Below are 20,852 nucleotides of genomic sequence, written 5' to 3'. Positions count from 1 at the left end.
CAAAAAATTAGCCGGGCGTGGTGGCAGGCGCCTGTAGTCCCAGCTACTCCGGAGGCTGAGGCAGGAGAATGGCATGAACCTGGGAGGCGGAGCTTGCAGCCAGCCGAGATCCCGCCACTGCACTCCAGCCTGGGCGACAGAGCAAGACTCCCTTTCTTGTTCAGTTAAAACTTGTGCAGGAATTCCATCCATTACCACCGAGAGAAAGTGGCAGAAGATGTTAAGAAAAATGGCTGTTAGGATCATCAGCAAAGGTAATGACTGGCATGAGATGTGAGTCTACAATGTCCCATCATGTGCTGGGGGCCGGTGGGCTTGCTAAGGCTTGAACTCCTGCTTTCCAGAAAGGCACAGTGGTGAGTAGACAGGTGGCCTCCCTGAAGGGAGAGCAGGAACCAGACCAGGCTAACAGAGGTTCTTGATATCATCGTCCACCTTCAAAAAGATGAAGCGTTGGTTTAAGTGGCTGAGAAAAACCTGGGTCGTTCTCCTGGGTGATCCCTCCCAGGCCCTCCCCATTTCGGAACCTCTCCCCCAATAAAGAACATGTTTTTCCCTCCAACGCTACCCTTGGCTCTGCAGCCTGTCCCAACCTCCACCCTCCTTCACCACACCACAGAGCCAGCCCAGGTCCTGTTACAGCGCATGGGGGCTCAGAACTGAGGCTGGTAATGAGAAGTCTGCACCCTCATTGAGGGCTTGCTCCCCCTTCTCATAGAAGGGTCTAGAGGACCAGGGGGAGGTCTGTCCAAAGAGAGGTCTTTGTATCTATGTTCCCTGGCATTGGGTGGGCGTGCAGGCAAACCTCCTTCTTTCCCCTTTGTTCTCAGCCTATGCTCACCCTGGGAGCTGCACCCATAGCTCTGAATGGGACTGTCCCTGCCCCGCCTCATTCATTCCTGACCAAGTTCAGTGGTGAGCATGGAACTCCAGCAGCAGCTCAGCTCCCCTCTGAGTCCACTCTGCTCCAGGCAGGGCCATCAGCTGGCTCAGGATCTGGAGTGTGAAGGAGGCAGAATGGCAGGGGCATCGCCCCAGGACCCGGCCAGGAATCCCATGGGTCCAAGGGGCCTGGCCTTTTCTGAACCTCAGTCCGGACATGCTCCACTCTTCACTTTCCACCTTAACTGCTGGGACCCGAGCTGCTTTCTCTGGGAATGCAGCCTTTGGAATTGGGTGGGCCAAGGCCCTCACAGCCCCCTCGTCCTGGGATTCTCCCAGATTACCTCTTCTTAGCTTCCTCCAGGGATGCCCTTGCCCTTGACATCCTAGGTGAAGTGGCCATGCTGCTCCGCTCCTACTCTGCAGACTGCCCACGCTTGAGTTCCGGCTGCCTGCAGGCCACACACCACTACCCTTCCCGAATAGGAACCTGCTCTGAAACAGGCCTGAATTAGCGAAACCCTCTCAAGTTCAACAGGGCTTGAGCCTTGGTATGGGCCCCTCCCTTTGCCTCTGGCCTCTGACAGTGAGAATCCATCAGAACTGAAGGTTGAGCTGCCCAGGTCGTCGCCAACAGGCAACACCAGCTCTTACTCATCTGTCTCGTGTCAGGATGAGAAGTTCCCGGCCTCTGGGACTCTGGGAATCCCCCTTCTGCATCCTCCCATCTCACCCATCTGCCCCTTGCTCCCCTCCCAATATTGCCCCAGTACCTGTCAATCTAAACAACTCTCCACAGCAGCCAGCTAGAATGAAGCAGAGGAGGATGGATAGGAGTCTCCATTGATGAGGGTGGTGGCCATGGGCTTTGGGAGTGTGTTGTGCCTTGTGGCCATATAGGTTGGGTTCTGAAGAAAACAAGGATGAACAGGCCCCATCTATGGAGGAATGCCTCCTCAGCCCCTGCTCTAACCCCCCCAGGTCATCCTGAAAGCAGACCTTTTGGTCCTCCTTTGCTGTGGGGACAACCTCTGGGACAGGTCCTGGGGTAGGAAGGGAAAAGGGGGTGTCCCCTGTCCTCAGGGAGCTCACACGCTCCCTGAGGGGAAGCAAGGTGACAGCACAGCCCACCCTCCTGCTCTGGCGGAAGAGGAGGTGATGCCCCAAGGCCAGGGAGGGGAGGGTCTTGGGCCCTGGCATTGGAGGTGATTTTAATGGATTTACAGAAACAGACGAGGGGAGAGGAAAGAAAAGGCGATTCTAGAGAAAGGAACACTAACGAAAAAGATATGGAAACACTATGGCACCCACAGATTCGAAGTTGGTGAGAAATGCACAGTGAGTGGAGCAGAAGCAAGTGCAGGGAGAAAAAGGAGTCAGAAGGAAAAAGGCAGAGGAGGATGAGATAGCACAGGCACGCCAGCACACCCCAGAAGGAGCCTCTCATGAGGGGGTCATGTTCGTACTCACTCAAACGCTCACACACGCACTCACACACACTCACACACTGGGCTGATAATATACGAACTCAAGACAGCTTCCTTTTTTCCCCTCTCACTTACTTGTTGGATCCAGCATTTGTTCCCAGTACATCAAAAATTCCTGAAGCCATGTCTTACAGTCCCCCATTGAAATCTTCTGGAAGAACATGGTCACATCCCTGTTCTCCCACTTCTCTTTCATCTTCTTGGCTCCAGGATGAAGTGCTGTCCACTTTCTGTTGTTTGAGTCAAAGAGGAGGAACGTCTGTCCATTGAAGAGGAACTGCCAAGATCCTCTGCCGTGTCCATGGGCTTCGTGCTCACAAGACATCCGGGCCTGCAGAATGAGGGGCTCTGCCCCATTGGAAAGAGATCAGCTCTGATCTTGACAAGTCCTGAGCCCCACCCTGCTTCCTTTCCTGGTTCCTGGACTTGCTCTCTCTGCTGCATCCTGCCCATGCTTCTCAGCCTCTTGTGTGACACAAACTTCTGGTTTATTTTTTGCATGAAACCAATAAATGCCTCTAAGTTACTACTGTGTCTGCTCCCTGGGCCATTTTAAACTTACCAATGTGTATTAAATTCTCCACCTGAATGTCAGGCAGTTGTCCTTTGAGGAAATCCACCACGTCTCCTAGTGTTTCAGTTTGTTTTTCCCAGGTTTTTGTGACATTGACTTTCTTCCCCAGAGAAGCAAAGGCTTTGGCCTTGTGGTTAACACAGTCATAGTGAAGAAAAGGCCTTTCATCCACCAGGCCTTGAACTTCACACCATCGTGGTTCAGGTCTGAACTTAGGAGTGATGATGAAGTCATAGCAAAGACAGTGTGTGTCTGTGGAAGAAAAACAAAGGAGGGGGTTAGTGTAGGGGGAAGTGGAACTTGAGTCTCCTCCTCCCCCTTGTGGTGACTGCAAGTGAAGGCCTCTGAGGAGCTGGGCTGGCAAAGTAAGAGGTGCCTCATCCAGGACTGTCATGAAAACTACCTAATGACTAGAGCGTCTCCCTTGCTTGAGTACATGGAGGGGAAGGTTCCTGCCGCCATGAATCCACATGTCCCCTCCAGACATGTCCCACCTGCTCTGTGCCCACGTCGATGAGCACATGACCTTGTCATGGATGTGCCAGGCCTGCTGTGGCAGGAAAAGCCCTGGATGAGGAGGACCCTCAGCAGCAGTCCATGTGGACTGCAGGAGGCGGGAGAGGGTGTGGGAGCTGCCCTGGGATGCTCCAGCACAGTGTTGGGCGGGGGCGGTGAGGGCAGAATTCAGTTTAGATAAGCAAGTGATTATTGTCACGGGTCACAGGATTTAATATGTTGGCAAAGCCCCAGCGAAGTCACCCATCTGCTATAAGCATGAATTCCTGGAACCTTGGAAAGGGATGGTTCACAGGGCAAGAAGTTGAAAACCCAGAACTTCTAATTCAGGGTATAGGGGAAAGAACCAAAAGGCTCTGAGAAGCGCCCATGCCAGAGTGGCTGCAGCATGAAAATCCAGAACGATGTCCATCCTCTGGGCTCATGGGATGCCTGCAGGACTCCTGTTTACTCAGCATGTAAAGAAGGCCCTGGGATAAGGCAGCAGACTGTCAAGAAGCCCAGGGATGCCTGTTGCTGAAGGCCGGGGTGGGGGTAGGAAATGCTGTTCCTGAAATGGGCTCCCAGTAGTAATGGGGATGGAAAATCCTGAAATAACAGATCTCAAGTGGAGGCTGTCAACTGTCAGGAGGAAGGAGGGTGCAATGATGGAAATAATTAAAGAAGTCACAATGCCAGCTGGGGACCTCAGCCATACAAAGGTATGCCCATGGCTCATAGAACAAAGGAGTCAAAGATCCAACAGAAATGGAAACTCAACCCGGATACTGCTAGAGTTAAATATAGCAAACAAAGACAAAACGCAAGGATGGATGACCTGGAGGCTGAAAGGAGTCACCCCAGGAAATAACTGAGCTCCTCTGCCCAGCTTTGAGAACTGAACCACATCTCAGTCCCAGAGTCCATTACTAAAAGGAGAGCCCAGAGGCCCCAGTGGGCTCCTTCAACCCGACAGCAACTGCAATGACTCCTTCAGACTCCCTCACGGAGCTACATGTGCATTCACTTTGGTAAGTGTACACCATGAAACAGCAAATACCCAGACACTCCTAGTGAACAGTGTGCGATCTGACCTTCTCCCAGAGACCTGAAGCATTAACTTGCTCCCCTGTTACTCATGAGGTGCATTTAGGGCAAAGTAACAGACGGACACCTGTGTCAGGTCCAGCTTAGACGGATGTGCTGGGTTCATTCGATGATAATTTCACATTTCCTGGGTTTGTACCAGGAATGGATAGTGTTTGTAGTTAATGTAGTAACTATTGTAGGTTGTGCTGGTCATATGACCTCCTCTGTCACTATTCAACTCTGCTCTTGTAGCTGGGATGCAGCCATACACACTCTCATAAGGGGTGTTGCTGGACCTACCAATATGGCTATTTGACCCTGGAGTCCATAAGATCCCAGAGGCATGTGTGGTTGGAAAAGGTGCTATGTGAATTTCATGGCAATTGCCAACTGCAGAATCACAACAGGGTCCCCTAGTGCTCAGAAGCAAGGCTGTGCCACTCACAGCAGCAAAATCCCCTCACTTAAAAGTGGCTCCAGGTGTGTTCTTGGGCCCTGGTGGAGATGGGCCTCCAGCTATGGGAGGGTAGTGACCACACAGCCTCAGAGCTGCCCATCACAGGGTGTGCTCCTCACCCTTTAGGTCATTAGGAAGATAGGCCCGGCAGTGAGAAGACGCAGGTGGGTCTCCTGAGATGGGCCAGAGCAGGGCCACAGGGAACCAAGAAACTGCATAAGCAGTTGGCCCCGGTCCCCAGGACACCACATGGGTGCACCCCTCACCCTCAACTCACACCTGAGGCTTCAGGGAGGGTCCCTGATGGCCCCAAGGGACCGATGATGCCACCCAGCAGCAAAGGAGGGGGGCATTGACCCCAAACTATAGAACCTCCACTCACACCCATCACATCCACACCACCCAGAAGCCACAGGCAGGGTCGGACACACCTGTGACTCTTCAACTTACACCACTTGGAGATGACACCCTAGGGGAGTGGGGCAGCAATTGCCAGGACACAGCATGTGCCTTCACCTGGGGTCAGCGACCTAGGATGGTGTCCACATCTGGTCTCCCTTTTGTTTGCAGGTTGCCATTGCCTGCTGTTTCTCTACAAAGGGACAGGACTTGACACACAAGAGTACCCATGGCCAGCAAGGACCAAAGTGCCTTCAGCCTATCCTTTCTAGAAAGGGTTTGCTGACTCCTGTCTGCGTAGTGACTGTTCTATATAACCCTATCTCCCCAGTAGGAAGAACAGGGTGGTCTGGGACCCAAGGGAAGTAGTGGGTGCCTCTACTCATGGGCGCTCCCAGAGTCATCCTGGGGGAAATGGTCCTTCCCATCCCCTCTGCACTAAGTTCTGTGGAAAGCGTGGGGTGTGTTTGCTGGGGTGTGTCCTCAGGCAAAAGGGGAGAAGGTGCTAGTTGGTGGGGGAGGTGCCAAGGGCTCCTTCATGGATGGGGAGGTGAGGGAGGCCTGTGTGGTGACTGCGGTGAGCTGAGACGGAGAGTGAAAGGGTGCAACCTGGGTGGTGAAAGAGAATGGTGAGGGGAGGGGTAGGAAGTGTCTGGTGAGCCCCTGGGTGCAGGTGAGTGTCTACAGCAAAGTTCAGGAGGAAGTTCCAGGGCAGGAAGCCCTGGAGGTGCTGGAAGGTTTGTGTGGTGAAGAGCAGGTCAGAGCAGAGCAGGGCTGTGGCTGGTGGGGGAGTCTGTGATTGCTTCCCTGTGGAACTCCCCTTCACCCTTGTCCTGACCCCAGCTACGGTTCGAGGATCTGGTTTCTCTTTCCCTAGGGCGAGTGGGGCTGCGGGTCTGCACCAGGGAGGGTCTGCACCAGGGATCCCCGCCCCACCTTGCCCTCTGTAGCCCTTTGGCCCCTCCACTCTCCTGGGATTCCTTTCCAGCCTTTTTTGACGCTCCCCCTGGCCTGCGGGGCTAGCAGCAGCTGCAGCAAGCCGACTCGGTGGCAAGGAGCCCCGGAGGGGAACTGAGCGCCTTCAGCCGGGCATGTTCAGGGAGATAGCGACCTTCAGACAGATTGCAATATTCCGGGAGGCCGCAATGCTCGAGGCGATCGCGATGTTCGGGGTGATCGCGATGTTCCGGGAGACCGCGATGTTCGCGGATATCGCGATGTTAGGGGTAACCGGGATGTTAGGGGAGACTGAGGTGTTCCGGGGAACCGCGTTGTTCGGGGAGATCGCGCTGGTCCATCCAGCAGCCTCCTGGCCTACAGGGCAAGCAGCAGCCACAGGAAGTGGACCTGGCGGAAAGGAGCCGCGGAGGAGAACTGAGTGTCTTCAGCCGGGCATGTTCGGGGAGATCGCGATGTTCGGGGAGACGGCGATGTTCCCGGAGACCGCGATGTCTGGGGTGGCAGCGATGTTCGGGGAGACCGCGATGTTCGGCGAGACCGGGATGTCTGGGGAGACCGCAATGTTCGGAGCGACGGCGATGTTCGGGGCGACCTCGATTTTCGCGGAGATCGAAAGTTCGGGGAGACCGCGATGTTTGGGGCGACTGAGATGTTCGGGGGGACCTCGATTTTCGCGGAGATCGCGAAGTTCTGGGAGACGGCGATGTTCCATATTCGGGGAAACCGCGACGTTCGGGGAAAGTGCGACTTTGGGGAAGATCGCGCCAGTCCATCCAAAAGCTTCCTGGCCTGCGGGGCAAGCAGCAGCCGCAGGAATAGGACCAGGCGGAAAGGAGCGGCGGAGGGGAACTGAGTGCCTTCAGCCGGGCATGTTCGGGGAGATCGAGATGTTTGGGGAGATGGCAATGTTAGGGGAGATCGCGATTTTCGGGGAGACCGAAATGTTCGGGGAGATCGCATTGTTTGGGGAGATGGCGATGTTCGGGGGGACCGCCATGTTTGGGGGGATCGCGATGTTCGGGAGGACAGCGATGTTCGGGGAAACCGGGATGTTCGGGGGAACCGCGATGTTCGGGGAGACAGCGATATTCGGGGAGATCGCGATGTGCGGGGAAATCGGGATGTTCGGGGAGACAGCGATATTCGGGGAGATCGCGATGTGCAGGGGAACCGGGATGTTCGGGGAGACAGCGATGTTTGGGGAAATCGCGTTGTTCGAGGAGATGGCGATGTTCGGGGAGACCGGGATGTTCGGGCGGATGGCGATGTTCCGATAGAACGCGATGTTCAGGAAGATCGCCCCGGTCCTTCCAGAAGCTTCCTGGGGCAAGCAGAAGCCTCAGGAAGCCGACCCGACGGAAAGGAGCCGCGGAGGGGAACTTAGTGCCTTCAGTCGGGCATGTTCGGGGGATAGTGATGTTCGGGGAGATCGGAACGTTTGGGGAGATCGCGATGTATGGGAGATCGCGCCGGTCCATCCAGAAAGTTCCTGGCCTGCGGGGCAAGCAGCAGCCACAGGAATCGGACCCCGCGGAAAGGAGCCGAGGAGGGGAACTGAGTGCCTTCAGCTGGGTATGTTCGGGGAGACCGAGATATTCGGGGAGATCGCGTTGTTCGGAGAGATGGCGATGTTCGGGGGGACAGCGATGTTCGGGGTGATAGCGATGTTCGGGGAGGCCGCGATGTTTGGGGGGGCCGCGATGTTCGGGGGGACCGCGATGTTCGAGGAGACAGCGATGTTCGGGGAGATCGCGGCGGCGCATCCAGAAGCCTCCTGGCCTGCGGGGCAAGCAGCAGCCGCAGGAAGTGGGCCGGGCGGAAAGGAGCCGCGGAGGGGAACTGAGTGGCTTCAGACGGGCATGTTCGGGGAGATCGCGATATTCCGGAAGACAGCGACGTTCGAGGAGACGGCGATGTTCGAGGAGACCGCGATGTTCCGGGGGATCGCGACGTTCCGGGAGACAGCGATGTTCGGGGAGACAGCGATGTTCGAGGAGACGGCGATGTTCCGGGGGATCGCGATGTTCCGGGAGACAGCGATGTTCCGGGAGACAGCGATGTTCGGGGAGATCGCGATATTAGGGGACACAGCGATGTTCCGGGAGACCGGGATGTTCGGGGAGATCGCGCCGGTCCTTCCAGAATCCTCCTGGCCTGCGAGGCAAGCAGAAGCCGCAGGAAGCAGACCCGGCGGAAAGGAGCCGCGGTGCGGAACTGAGTGCCTTTAGCAGGGCACGTTAGGGGAGATCGAGATGTTCGGGGAGATCTCAACGTTCGGGGAGACCGCGACTATCGGGGAAACCGCGATGTTCGGGGAGATCGCGACGTTCGGGGAGATCGCGCTGGTGCATCCATAAGCTTCCTCGCCTGCGGAGCAAGCAGCAGCAGCAGGAGTGGCACCCGGCGGGAAGGAGCCGCGGAGGAGAACTGAGTGCCTTTAGCCAGGCATGTTCGGGGAGATCGAGACGGTCCGGGAGATGGCAATGTTCGGGGAGACCGCGATGTTTGGGGAGATCGCACCGGTCCTTCCAGAAGCTTCCTGGCCTGCCGGGCAAGCATCAACCGCAGGAAGCCGGCCCGGCGGAAAGGAGCCACAGAGGGGAACTAAGTGTCTTCAGCTGGGTATGTTCGGGGAGTTCGCGATATTCGGGGAGATCGCGATGTTCGGGGAGACAGTGATGTTCGGTGGAACCTCGATGTTCGGAGGGACCGCGATGTTCGGAGGGACCGCGACGTTTGGGGAAACAGAGATGTTCCGGGAAGCAGGATGTTCGGGGGGACCGCCATGTTCGGGGAGACCGCGATATTTGGGCAGACCGCGATGTTCCCGAAGATCGCGCCAGTCCTTCCAGAAGCCTCCCCTCCTCTGAAACCCGCTGCAGTCCACAGCCCACCAGGTTTGGCCCCCGCCCCGCTTAGGCTCCATCCCCCAACTCACCGGCCCGCCCTGCCCCGGACCAGCCGAACAGCAGGTGCAGAAAGGAGAGGCACAGAAGGAACTCAGTGCTGGCAGCCGCTGCCATGGACAGACCTGGAGCGCAGGGGCAGGAGGCGCGGTCCACGCGGAGTCCGGCTGATGAATCGCTTCCTGGCTCCCAGGCCTGGTAATTATAAAAGCCGCCCGGCCCCGCCCCTCTTCGCGGCACCCCGCCCCGGGGCGGGCTGGGATCCACTGGGCGGGATCCTAGCCTGCCCTTATTAGGGATGCTCCACCCCGTCAAGCTGTCATCTGGCAGCCGCCTGGCTGATGAAACTTTCCCCTCCAACCCGCCCCCGCGGCTTGTTTGCGGCTGGCACAGGCCCCGAGCGGGACCAGGGCGCGGTTCCTTCCATGGCTCCATCACCTAATTTTTCAACACAGCATTTCTCATTACCACAATGTAAACACGCACAGGAAGGTGAAGAAACTTGCACAGGAATACTCAGTGGCGGCGGTGTCTCCCCGTCACCGCCTGCGCCAGCAACACCCGCCCTCCCTCCGCCAGTGTCGCGGTGCCCCCGCCCCTCTCCGTTCAGGGCGCAGCCGCTTCCCCAGTCCGGAGCGGACCTTGTTTGCCTCTCCACTAAAAGCAGAAGGTCTTTGAGTATATTCTATATCCCTTCATGACTTCCGGAAAAAAAAAAAAAAAAAAGAAAGCCCTGGAGGCCTACAGTGATCAATCATCATGTGATCAATTGTGTTTCCATGGAGAGCAGAAGCCGAGGGAGGGGTCTACGCATGCTTGGGGCTCACTTTGCCACACACCTTCTCGGTCCAACCACACTCAAATCCATGGCTGCATCCGCACCTCGGCTCAGTCCCTGGATGGTCACTGCAGCCATCCTTAAAGGGGCAACCCGAGTGCATCCTCGTCTCAGTTATGAAACCATCTAGATCTGTGGGCAGAAGCCAGAGGGAGGTGGGGAGCCCGTGGCCCTTGGCCTCAAGGGAGGGCTTAGCCTTGGGTGAAGACTGGGCAGAGCCCCTGAGTCCCACTCTGTCCCCAGTCACTCAGCCGGTTCTGCCATCGAATGAGAAGAATAGGCACAGACCTCCCACTCACACAGTCTTCATGTGGGGAGAACTTCACCTGGTGACCATCAATCCCCAGGGTCCTGAGGATATGGGAAAGGGGAGGAGGCCTGGACCAAGCCCAGGACCTGTCTATGCTTCAGGACAGGGACATGGGATGGCAGCCATCTCTGTGATGGAGCAGGGACACAAGAGCCAAAAGGTTCTGGCCTGAAGCACTAGAGCCTCTGTCCAGGAGGGGCCTTGTGAAGGGTAGTCTGGAGGACAACAGACACATGGGGGTGGGCAGTTCTCAGATTTGGGAGGGGCATAGCTTGGTGGGTCCAGGGATCTGTGTGTGAGAAGAGCCTGCCATGTACAGGGCTGAGGGCAGGAGCCCAGGTTACTCCTGGGAGGAGGCCACTGGGAAGGCCCTGGCAGCCCCACCCCTGAGGCTGGGTGACCTGGGCCAGTGACTGGGGGAAACAGGATGAAAGCAGGGGAGACTGGCAGGAGAGTCCTCAAGCAGGACAGCCAGATGACAGGAGGAGGGGCCTCTCTGCACACCTGGGCCCTGGTGCCTCACCCCTGCTGCAGGCATCTGGCCACCAGACTCAGGTCTGCCCACGATGGGGATAGAAGTGGCTCAAAAGTGACTGTAATGGCTGTGATCTAGAGGTCTTGCATTCAGACGTGGAAGTCAGCTGATATTGTGGCTGAATATTCCTGTGCAAGGTTCTTCAGCTTTCTGGGCATGGATGTCCACATGTGGAAAAATGACAAATGCTATGAACACAGATGAAATGAGGAGATTCTACAAGGAACCCTGTCCTTGCACATGCTAAGCACCCAGGGCAGGTCTCCTATTTCAGTTGTGAGCCCTGCTGCCCTCCCTGAAGTCAGCAAATGCCAGGCCCACCCTGAGGAGAGCTGGAGCTCTCAGCCCAGGCCGTGGCCTCTTCATGGCCCTGAGTGTGCTGTGAGGGGGTGGAAATGAAAGCAAGACCCACCATCAGGACTCAGGCGTGTTTTTGAGACCCACAGAGGATGATTTTTCTCTCCATCACCTGGTGAGCCTGACCTGATTTAAGGGTGGTTGGAGGCTGAGTGAACCAGTGAATGAATGAGACAGTTGTGGGAGTGAATGGGGCTCAGAGGAATAGCACAGGTGCAGAGGGGAGTTGGAGAGGAGGTTTTAACCCCCAGGGGCCCGAAGGTGGCAGCGTCGAGGTTGGAGATCTCATGATTGGCACAAGTTGGTAATACTTTTTTGCCTTTTTTTTCTTCTCGAGACAGAGTCTCACTCTGTCGCCCAGGCTGGAGTGCAGTGGGATGATCTCAGTTCAGTGCAACTGCCGCCTCCCAGGTTGAAGCGATTCTTTTGACTCAGCCTTCCGAATAGCTGGGATTACAGGCATCTGCCATTGTGCCCGACTAATTTTTGCAGTTTTAGTAGAGACAAGGTCTCACCATGTTGGCCAGGCTAGTCTCGAACTCCTGGCCTCAGGTGATCCACCTGCCTCGGCCTCCCAAAGTGCTGGGATTACAGGCGTATGAGCCACTGCAACTGGCCACAACTTGGAAATTTGAATGCCCACCTAGGTGTCCACAAAGATTTTCCAAGGAAGAGTAACTGGTTTTCAACCAGTCTGGGGGTGCTTCATCAGGATAGAATCTTCTAGAAAACATAGTGTGATGATGGACAGCAAACTGCTGTCTTCATCTGGTTTGATTGAGCCTAGAGTGCACCAGGGCGAAAAGAATCTTGCCTTTTTTTTTTTTTTTTTTTTTGAGATGGAGTCTCACACTGTTGCAGGGGCTGGTGTACAGTTGAGCAATGTCAAGTTGCTATACTCTCCACCTCCCAGGTTCAAGCGATTCTCCTGCCTCAGCCTCCCAAGTAGCTAGGATTACAGGCACCTGCCAACACACCTGGCTAATTTTTTTGTATTTTTAGTAGAGACAGGGTTTCACTATGTTGGCCAGGCTGGTCTTGAACTCCTGACCCCATGATCCACTCACCTTGGACTTCCAAAGTGCTGGGATTACAAGCATGAGCCACAGTGCCCAGCCGAAAATCTGTGTTTTAAACAAAGAAGGAACGAGTCTGAGAGCGGAAATGGAAATGGGAAAAGATAAGGGGGCCAGGAGGAAAGAGAAGGAGAAAAGAAGGGTTGGGGTCTGAGAGGGAGCAAGAATCCAAGCATTTCCGGACCCATGGCCTGGAGTTGCAAGTGGGGGGGCGGGGGCCACTGGAGCTGTGACAGCCTTGAGGGCTGTGGTGACTCACACAGGGGCCCTCTGCTTCCTCCAGGCTTGTCACACCCTGGGCTCCAGGTCCCTAGTGGCACAGTTGCTGGTGCAGAGTTGGGTGTCTGCCTCCAGCTCTACTCCTGCTACCAGGCTGGTCCGGAGTGGGTCGGGTCAGTGAGTTCCAGGCTGGACCCTAAGTAGGGGTCCTGGGCCAACATAGGAAGTCTTGGACTGCAGGGGTGCGGGGGGTCAGGAGGAGGGCAGGCTTCTGGAAGTTTCTGAAGGTCTCCCTGGGATTTAATGTGGCATTGCCAGCTGAAGCCAGCTTGGCATGGGGAGAGAGATGTGAGACTGATGAAAAGTGTGCAGCCTGATTTAAAGCCAAATCCTGAGCCCTTTCCAAGAACAATAAACTATATTGTAGTGGCTAAAACAAACAAACAAACAAACAAACAAAGTAGCCTTTCTTGACAGATACAGAACCTATCATTTTTAAACTTTACATTTAACATTGTCTTTTGAAGATAGTGTATATTATTTGATATTTTAAAATTCAACCTGGGAGTTTCAGTGATTTCTGTGATGAGCTTAGTAATTCACCTTTATTGTAATTATTATTGTTTAGGATTTAGCTATACCATCTTTTTTGTTTGTTTGTTTTAAGATACGGGGTCTTCCTCTGTTGTCCAGGCTGGAGTGCCGCGGCGTAGTCATAGCTAGCTGCAGCCTCTAACTCCTGGGCTCAGGCCATCTTACTGCCTCAGCCTCCAAGTAGCCAGGACTACAAGCATGTGCCACCCACTGGGCTAATTTTCTATATTTGTTTGTAGAGATGGGGTCTGTCTATATTGCCCAGGCTGGACTTGAACTCCCGAGCTCAAGCGATCCTCCCACCTCGGCCTCGAAAAGTGCAGGGATTACAGGCATGAACCACTGTGCCTGGTCCACGTGTATTTATTGTGTTTTTTATTGCTGGCATTTCCCCCTCCATACCTGTGTTCCATTTAGTATACTGAGGTTTTCTTTGGTTGGTTAAAAGTTATATATTCTAGTTTTCTTCCCAGCGTGGCCGCCCTTAACCTATGACTCATACCAATATGTATCACATTTATTGGTATTAATGGTTTTGTTTTATTCCTAATTTTAGAAGTATCAGCATGTTTTCCTATTCCTTTTGCGTGCCACCTCCAGCCCCATTTTCCTGATATCTTTCCTACCTGTAATTCTCAGGTACTCTTAGCTACACTTCCTTGTTTCTGTGATCCTAACTTCACATTTCCCTTGTTGTGAGATAACAGTAATCTGGAACAGATTCTTTGGTCACTCATCCTCCTCGGTTCTCTTGTGGCATCTCCTGTGTTTCTCTTGCTATTGAGGTACCTTCCTCTAAACTATTTCCAACTTGGATCTTCAGGAGGCAAATATCCTTCAGGTTTTCTGTTTTGAATAATTCTGATACATGATGGGCAGGATTTGGCAACTGCCCCCTCAAGTTTCCTGTACCTTTTCTAGAATGATATGTTCTAGAAAACACTGATGACAGGACAACTAGCTGCTGTCTTAGCCTGTTTGTTTGAGCCTGGAGCGTACCAGGGGCAGGAAAATCCAGTATTTTAAGCAAAGAAGAAATGTGTATGAAAGTGGGTATGGAAATGGGAAAGGAAAGGGGACCAGGAAGAAGGGGATGGAGGGAATAAGGGCTCAGGACCTAGAGAAACCAGCTGCTCCTAGTCTAGGCACCGCTAGTCTAGGAACTGTGAGTCTAGGCACGGCTAGTCTAGGCTCTGCACAGTCATAATTAAAGCTACTAATCAGTTGACCTTAAAATAGAGAGATTTTCCTGGATTCTCTGAGTGGGCCCAGTGCCATCACATGAGCTCCAAAAATCAGAGAATTTTCTCAGACTGGAGCCAAGAAAGATGCGTCCGATGTCAGAGAGATTCTAAGCATGAGAAGGATTCCATGCACTGTTGCTGGCTCTGAGTTGTGGGTGCTGTGAGCAAGACTGCAGAGGGGCCTGTAGGAGTTAGGGAAGGGCTGCAGCTGACAGCCAGTAGGGAAGTTGGGACCTCAGTTCCACAGGTCCAAGGACTGGATTCTGCAAGCAACCTGAATGCACTTGGAAGCAGATGTGTCCCAGAATCTCCCAATCAGAGCCCAGCAGGGGGATAGCTTGATTTTGACCTTGAAGACTGGGAGCAGAGAAACCAATCAAGCCATCTCAGGCTTGTGACCTAGAGGACTGTGAAATAATAAAGATGTACTGATTTAAGCAGGTAAGTATGTGGCAATTTGTTATCACTGCAACAGAAAAGACACCTTCGTTATTAAATGAGAATTTGACTGGATATAAAATTCTAGGCTCAAGTTCTTTTCCTTCATATTTTAGAAATAATACTCCATTGTTATCTTGCAACCAGGGTTGCTGTTGTGTAGCCTGAAGGCCAAGTGTTTCCTTCTTCCTTCCCTTGTTTCCCTGGGGTAATTTGGGAAAGGGAGCCAGAAGCCTGAGCTTCTTTCCTGTCTTCATCCAGTGAATTTGTACCATTCCAGGCTGTTAATCACAGTCTCAAGGAGGTAGAGAATAGTTTCTACTTTAACCTACCTGTTCACAGATGCACTTGGAGATCAGACAAGCTTACTGTTTTTCTCTTATTCGACTAGTGCTAGTCTTCTCTCCTCCTATTTTATAAATATTAAACTTATTGAGATGTAATTTACAGGCAATACTCCTTTGTGAACAGAGGAGCTTAAAGTCTCTTATCTTTGGGAGTATATTGAAACACGTAGGCGTTTGCTCATATTATAAGGCATGTTCCCCAGTTATAAACATTAAACAGATGAATGATGTTACTTCAGTCATGTATCATCTTACCAACTTGTCAATTCTGTAGAAAATCACGTTTCTAGCATTACTTGCTTCAGGTTTTCAGAAGAGAAAAACAACAATGTTTTCACTGAACATTGGCTTTTAAACAAAATCAATGCTAGAACTATGTTAAATTCATTTACTTCCTATCATTTCTATATTTTATAGATTTCATAAAATTGGCCCACAGTCTTAAATTTGTTATAATTATGACAGAAATCTTAGTAAAATACCCCATCCCTTTCAGTTATTGGAAACACTACTGAATTCTAGACTTAAACAATAAATAGCACATTGTAGAACAGCAGTACTGTTTATAAACTGAATTCAGTTGAGTTAATCAGACATGACAAGATATTTTTATGATTTTAACATAAGCTTAATGAACAATGTTGAATAGATTTAAACACTTTTTAAATAATATATCTAAATGGTGTGTATTATGGTAACACTGCCTTTGAGAAGAAATCATGAATTTTGGATTTAACATATAGGATGGCACCCTAGGAAAACATTAAAAAGTCAGGAGAATTGTACTTTAAGAGTGGAATTGACTAATGAAAATATACATTACCAGAGTCACCTCCTGGGATGCCTAGACATTTACTTATGATGCGAGCATTTTCCTGCCTAGAAACAGCAAAACTGACTGTTGAGCTCTAACTGGCAGGCCCCACAGGCCAGAGCAACAACAGAGTAAGAAAACCAGGAAAATGTTTTGCTCAATAGTTTTTTTTTTTTTCATTTTTAAAAGCCATTGAAACATAGTAAACATAGTTATTTTTAAATCCCTCCCTGATAATTCTAATTTTTTGTTGTTTTTTCTTTCTTTCTTTCTTCCTTTTTTTTTCTTTTTCTTTTTTCAAACAGACTCTCACTCAATGGCCAGGACTGAAATGCAGTGGCATGATCTCGGCTCACTGCAACTTCCATTTCCTGGGTTCAATCGATTCTCGTGCCTCAGCCTCCTGAGTAACTGGGACTATAGCCGTGAACCACCAGACCCAGCTAATTTTTGTATTTTTAGTACAGAAGGGGTTTCACCATGTTGGTCAGGATGGTCTCAAACTCCCGACCTCAGGTGATCCACCCGCCTGGGGCTCCCAAAGTGCTGGGATTACAGGGGTGAGCCACCGCACCTGGCAAGATAATTCTAAAATCTAAAGCTGCAAAGTCTAACCCAGCAGTTACTAGCTACGTGAGGCTATTGAGAGCTTGCAATACAACTAGTTTAAATTGAGAAGTACTGTCAGTATACGGTGCACACCAAATTTCAAAGGTTTAGTATAAAAATGTCAAATGTCTCATTATTCATTTTTCCATTGATGACATGCTGAAATAATAATTTTGGTTAAAAAAATTTAGTTAAAGCATATTGAGAAAAATGTTGTAAAAATATATTTTACCTGTTTCTTTTTATTTTTTCAATGTGCTCACTAGAATATTTAAAATTCCCTGTGTGGCTCACACTTGTGGCTTGCATTATATTTCTATCAGACTACTGATCTAGAGGTTCCATGTATTTTCTGTCTCTGTTGCACATTTCAGCTGGTTCTTGTTGTTGCTATCTTACCTCCCTATGTGGTTGGTTATCTTTTTCTACCTTCTGGATACAGTGTTTTAAAAATTGCTGTTGACAGAATATAAAGTGTAGGATGGGCTGGGCATAGTGGCAACCAGGGTGAGTCATTCTGCCAGGCTTGGGAACTGTGCTACTCAGGAAACTTTTCTCATCACTGACCCCAATCCTGTCCCAGATGGGAGAAGCAGTGAGTGCTGTGCCTAGGCTCCCTGCCTTCCCAGTGCTCCCAGCATCACACCAGCTCCTCCCCAGTTGCTGTGGGGTCCCGACCCTCCATGTTCACTATACTCCCAAAATTGGCTCCCCATCTTCACTGCCCACCAAGCATCATCCCAGGCCCTCCAGGGTCACTGCCTGACCAGGTGGCGGTTGGGTGAAGAGGCAGAGATCAAGACAAGACACCTGGTCCAGTTTGACTTTAGGTTCGTCTCTGAAACACGACTGCATTCCACATCCTGTTCCTCCTGCAACCTCAGCTGGGAGGATGTGTAGGACTGTGTAGAATCTTGGTGGGTGATGACCAATTCCTGCAACCATGGCTTTTCAGCTACATTGATTTTTCCTAAAATGGACAAACAGACTGGCAACAAGTTATGGAAATACTGTTTTCCTTACTAACAATAGAGATGTGTACATGTATCAATGATGGTTTTTAAAATAAATATAAGCCCATAGGCACTCTGCTGAATGCAGATTCTATCTCAAACTAACACACTTTCAAGATCTTCCAATACCTGCACATATAGTTTTCCTTTTTATCTCTGCAAGACATTACACAGAATGACTGCATCACAACAAATGTAACCAGTGTCTGTGTATGAAGATCCAGATGGTCTCCAGTCAGTTACTTTTACAGACACGAAATGCTGCAGAAACTGTGTTTCCATGAATCTCAATTTAATTGTGTAGAATAGATTTCCAGACACAGAATTGCTGTGCATATTAATGCACCTTTAAAGCGTCTCATGTCTCGGGATGGCAATGCTGGCAACACTCTCTTCTGTGACTGTGAAGTCCCACCATGGGCAGAGGAGGGTGAAACAACCACTATAGAGGGGGTGGAAACTGAAGGACAGGGTGACAGGTTTCATCAAGAGTAAAAATTATCCAAGTCTTAATTAAGAATATCTATACATATGCATTTGAAATGGCATAAAGACTCCCTGGAAAGATTCAAAGAATCCAATATTGTCTAATTCCCGGCTGTGGCTAACGAGAGTGGACCCAAGCAGGGACGGGGGAGCCTTTCCCACATGACTTTTCATGGTTTTGATCCTGAAACAGGTGAAAATATGTAGGTGAAGAAGTAAGAAAGAGTGGGGCCAGGAGCCCCAGGGAGGGTCACCGGATGGGCTCAGCCTGATCTGTTGTGGGCCCCGAGGGTCCTGGGACGCAGAATATGAGCAGGGACGTGCGGGTCTGCCTCAGTGAGGAGGCACTGGTTCTAGATATTTACCAAACGGTGTTGTCACAGGGGGGATATTATAGGCGATTGCTGATTTCAACCACAGATGACTTTGGCGGAAAGTTCCGCTCCTGGGAGTTTCAGTTTCCACCCCTCCGCGTCCTCTCTAGCTTCTGCGAGCTCCGCCCAGGGCGTCTGCTTCGACCGAGCTCCGGACCCAGGTCCCGCCCTGTGGAGACCCCGGAGTGGGTGCCCCGCTGCCGGCCGATACCCCCGGGCCTCCGGGTCCACAGTGTCCGGAAAAAAAAACGGCCTTTCAAAGACCTGGGATGACTCGCTGGTCGCGGCAACAGACCCGCGGTTCCCGTGTCAGAAGAATCAAGGAAATGCGGGGCCTGGTGGGGTGAGGAGCACGAGGTTCCTGCTTCATCCTCGCCCGGAGTTTGTCACCGGCTCAGTGTGTAGACCTCACCGTCCCGCTCCAATCCATGGGGCTCCGACAGTGTGGGCCCCGCGAGGACCCCCATCCTCCTTGCCTTGGGGCAGCTACTAGGTCCTGAGTGTCCAGGGTCCGGAAGGGGCGTCAAGTTGTCGCCTCCTGGATCCCACCGCTCGCAGTCCAGGGCTCCTGGTTTATATGCTGGCCTGGGAGCCCGGAGCATGGATGTCGTGGGGCGGAGAAAACCTTGGGATGGTTGGAAATGAAGGATGGGAGGGAGAACCCGAGAAAGGGAGAGGAAGGAAGCAGGTAGGGCCAGAGAATAAAGAGAAACCTCTGCCAGGAAAATGGGAAGAGGATGACACACTCATAGCCCTACACTCCAACTCTCCCTCTCCTGCTCTCTGCCTTGTAAGGAACGCAGGCCCCACCCCCTCCAGCCCCACTGTGTTTGGGGTCACCCATTCCAGCGGGGTGAGGCGTCCCGTTGTGGGTGCGGTTGGCATTTCCCTGAGGGCTGTGGACACTGAGCACCTTTTCCTGGTTTCACTGCTATTTGCATTCTTCTAACGCCAATGGACAAGGGGAGGTCCCCAAACGCAGGTGGGACCGCGACCCCAGGCGGTGCGGGGCTCTTGGCAGCGCATGGGGTAGTGAATTCGAAGATGAGTAAGGAAAATAGAGAAAGGATGGAGATTTATTGTAAAAGGAAAAGTAAATACTCAAATAAAGGGAGTGTAGGGAAACTCAAGAGAGAGGCAGGGGCAAGGGGGCTTGGGGCTGCCATCTTTCTGGGTTTCTTCAACCAACGGGTGGAATACTCATGAAAATTCCTGGTTTTCTTAGTACTCTGGTGCCTCGAATTTTTATACCAAATATGAGTATTCTCAGAACTGCTAGGGAGCTTACTAGTATGTTAATCAGCATGTAATGAGGTCCTACGTGAAATCTGGGTCAAATCCAGGGCCATGTTGGGTCCACTCATTCTTAGCTTGGTCCACACGCTGTTTTTCAGCAACTTATCAGCCCACAGCCCCTGCAGATATTTCAACAGATTCCTTTTGCTCGTCACCTGAAACTGCTGCCTAAAATTTTCTATTCTTTTGAGATCACCGTGTAGTTTACCTGTCTCACATTGGAGAAATGTCTATTCAAATTCCTTGCATATATTTAAATTGGCTTACTTCACTTTATAATATTGAGTTGCAAGAGTTCTTGATATATTCAGAATAACAATCCCTTACCAGATACATGATTTTCAATTATTTTCGCTCATTCTGGAAGTTTTTTTTTTTTGTTTGTTTGTTTGTTTTGTTTTTACCTTCTGAATGAAGTCCTTTTTGAAGCACAAAAGTTTTACATTTGCATGAAATGAAATTAAACTACCTTTTATTGTGCTATTTGTGCTACTGGCTTCAGGGAAGGAGGGGTGGGCAGGAAGCCCCCTAGAGTCCCTGTCTCCCTCCACAGCAACTCAACCAGAAAATCCATTCACCATTCATACAGGCATGTTATCACACACACACACACGCACACACACAGAGACATGCAGGCACTGTCTCTCACATACACTCACACCATGCAGGCGCGCACACACACACACACACACACACACACATACACACAAATGTATGCAGAAATACAGACACAGCCATGCACATACATGGACACAAACAAAGACACACAGAAACACACGGGAGAAACACGCGTGTCATCTTGAGAGTTGTCATGTGGGGCCCATCCTGCCCATGCACCTTTCGTCTCGCCAGCTGTCTCCCAATTCATGAAGGAGTTCTGAAGCCCTCAAGCAGGCAGTCACTGTGTGATCTGAAACACTCAGACAGCTCTTCACTCTGACTTATCTTCCTGGTCCCCCCGGGATGAAGCAGCATCCTGTTGGTTTTCACTGTAGCAGAAGAGAATTCTCCCCCGGGCAGAACTGCTGGGCCACCAGAGAGCACCCCTCTGCT

At 51.6% G+C, this 20,852-nt stretch overlaps 1 protein-coding gene across 1 annotated transcript in view; it reads right to left on the bottom strand.

The window, feature by feature from the left end:
- Positions 1–909: 909 nt before the first annotated feature.
- LOC115897035 (UL16-binding protein 1-like) overlaps positions 910–20,852 on the bottom strand; it is a 30,301-nt gene continuing 10,358 nt past the window's right edge. The window contains exons 2-4 of the mRNA XM_030929609.1: positions 2,932–3,195; positions 2,445–2,717; positions 910–1,388 (exon numbers count right to left, since the gene is read on the bottom strand). Of these exons, the coding sequence (XP_030785469.1) occupies positions 910–1,388; positions 2,445–2,717; positions 2,932–3,195 (1,016 nt within the window). The remainder of the gene's footprint in view (positions 1,389–2,444; positions 2,718–2,931; positions 3,196–20,852) is intronic.

The sequence above is a fragment of the Rhinopithecus roxellana genome, chromosome 4, assembly GCF_007565055.1.
Source record: "Rhinopithecus roxellana isolate Shanxi Qingling chromosome 4, ASM756505v1, whole genome shotgun sequence".
NCBI classification, from domain to species: Eukaryota; Metazoa; Chordata; class Mammalia; order Primates; family Cercopithecidae; genus Rhinopithecus; species Rhinopithecus roxellana.
This window is presented reverse-complemented; position numbering and strand designations above follow the sequence as displayed.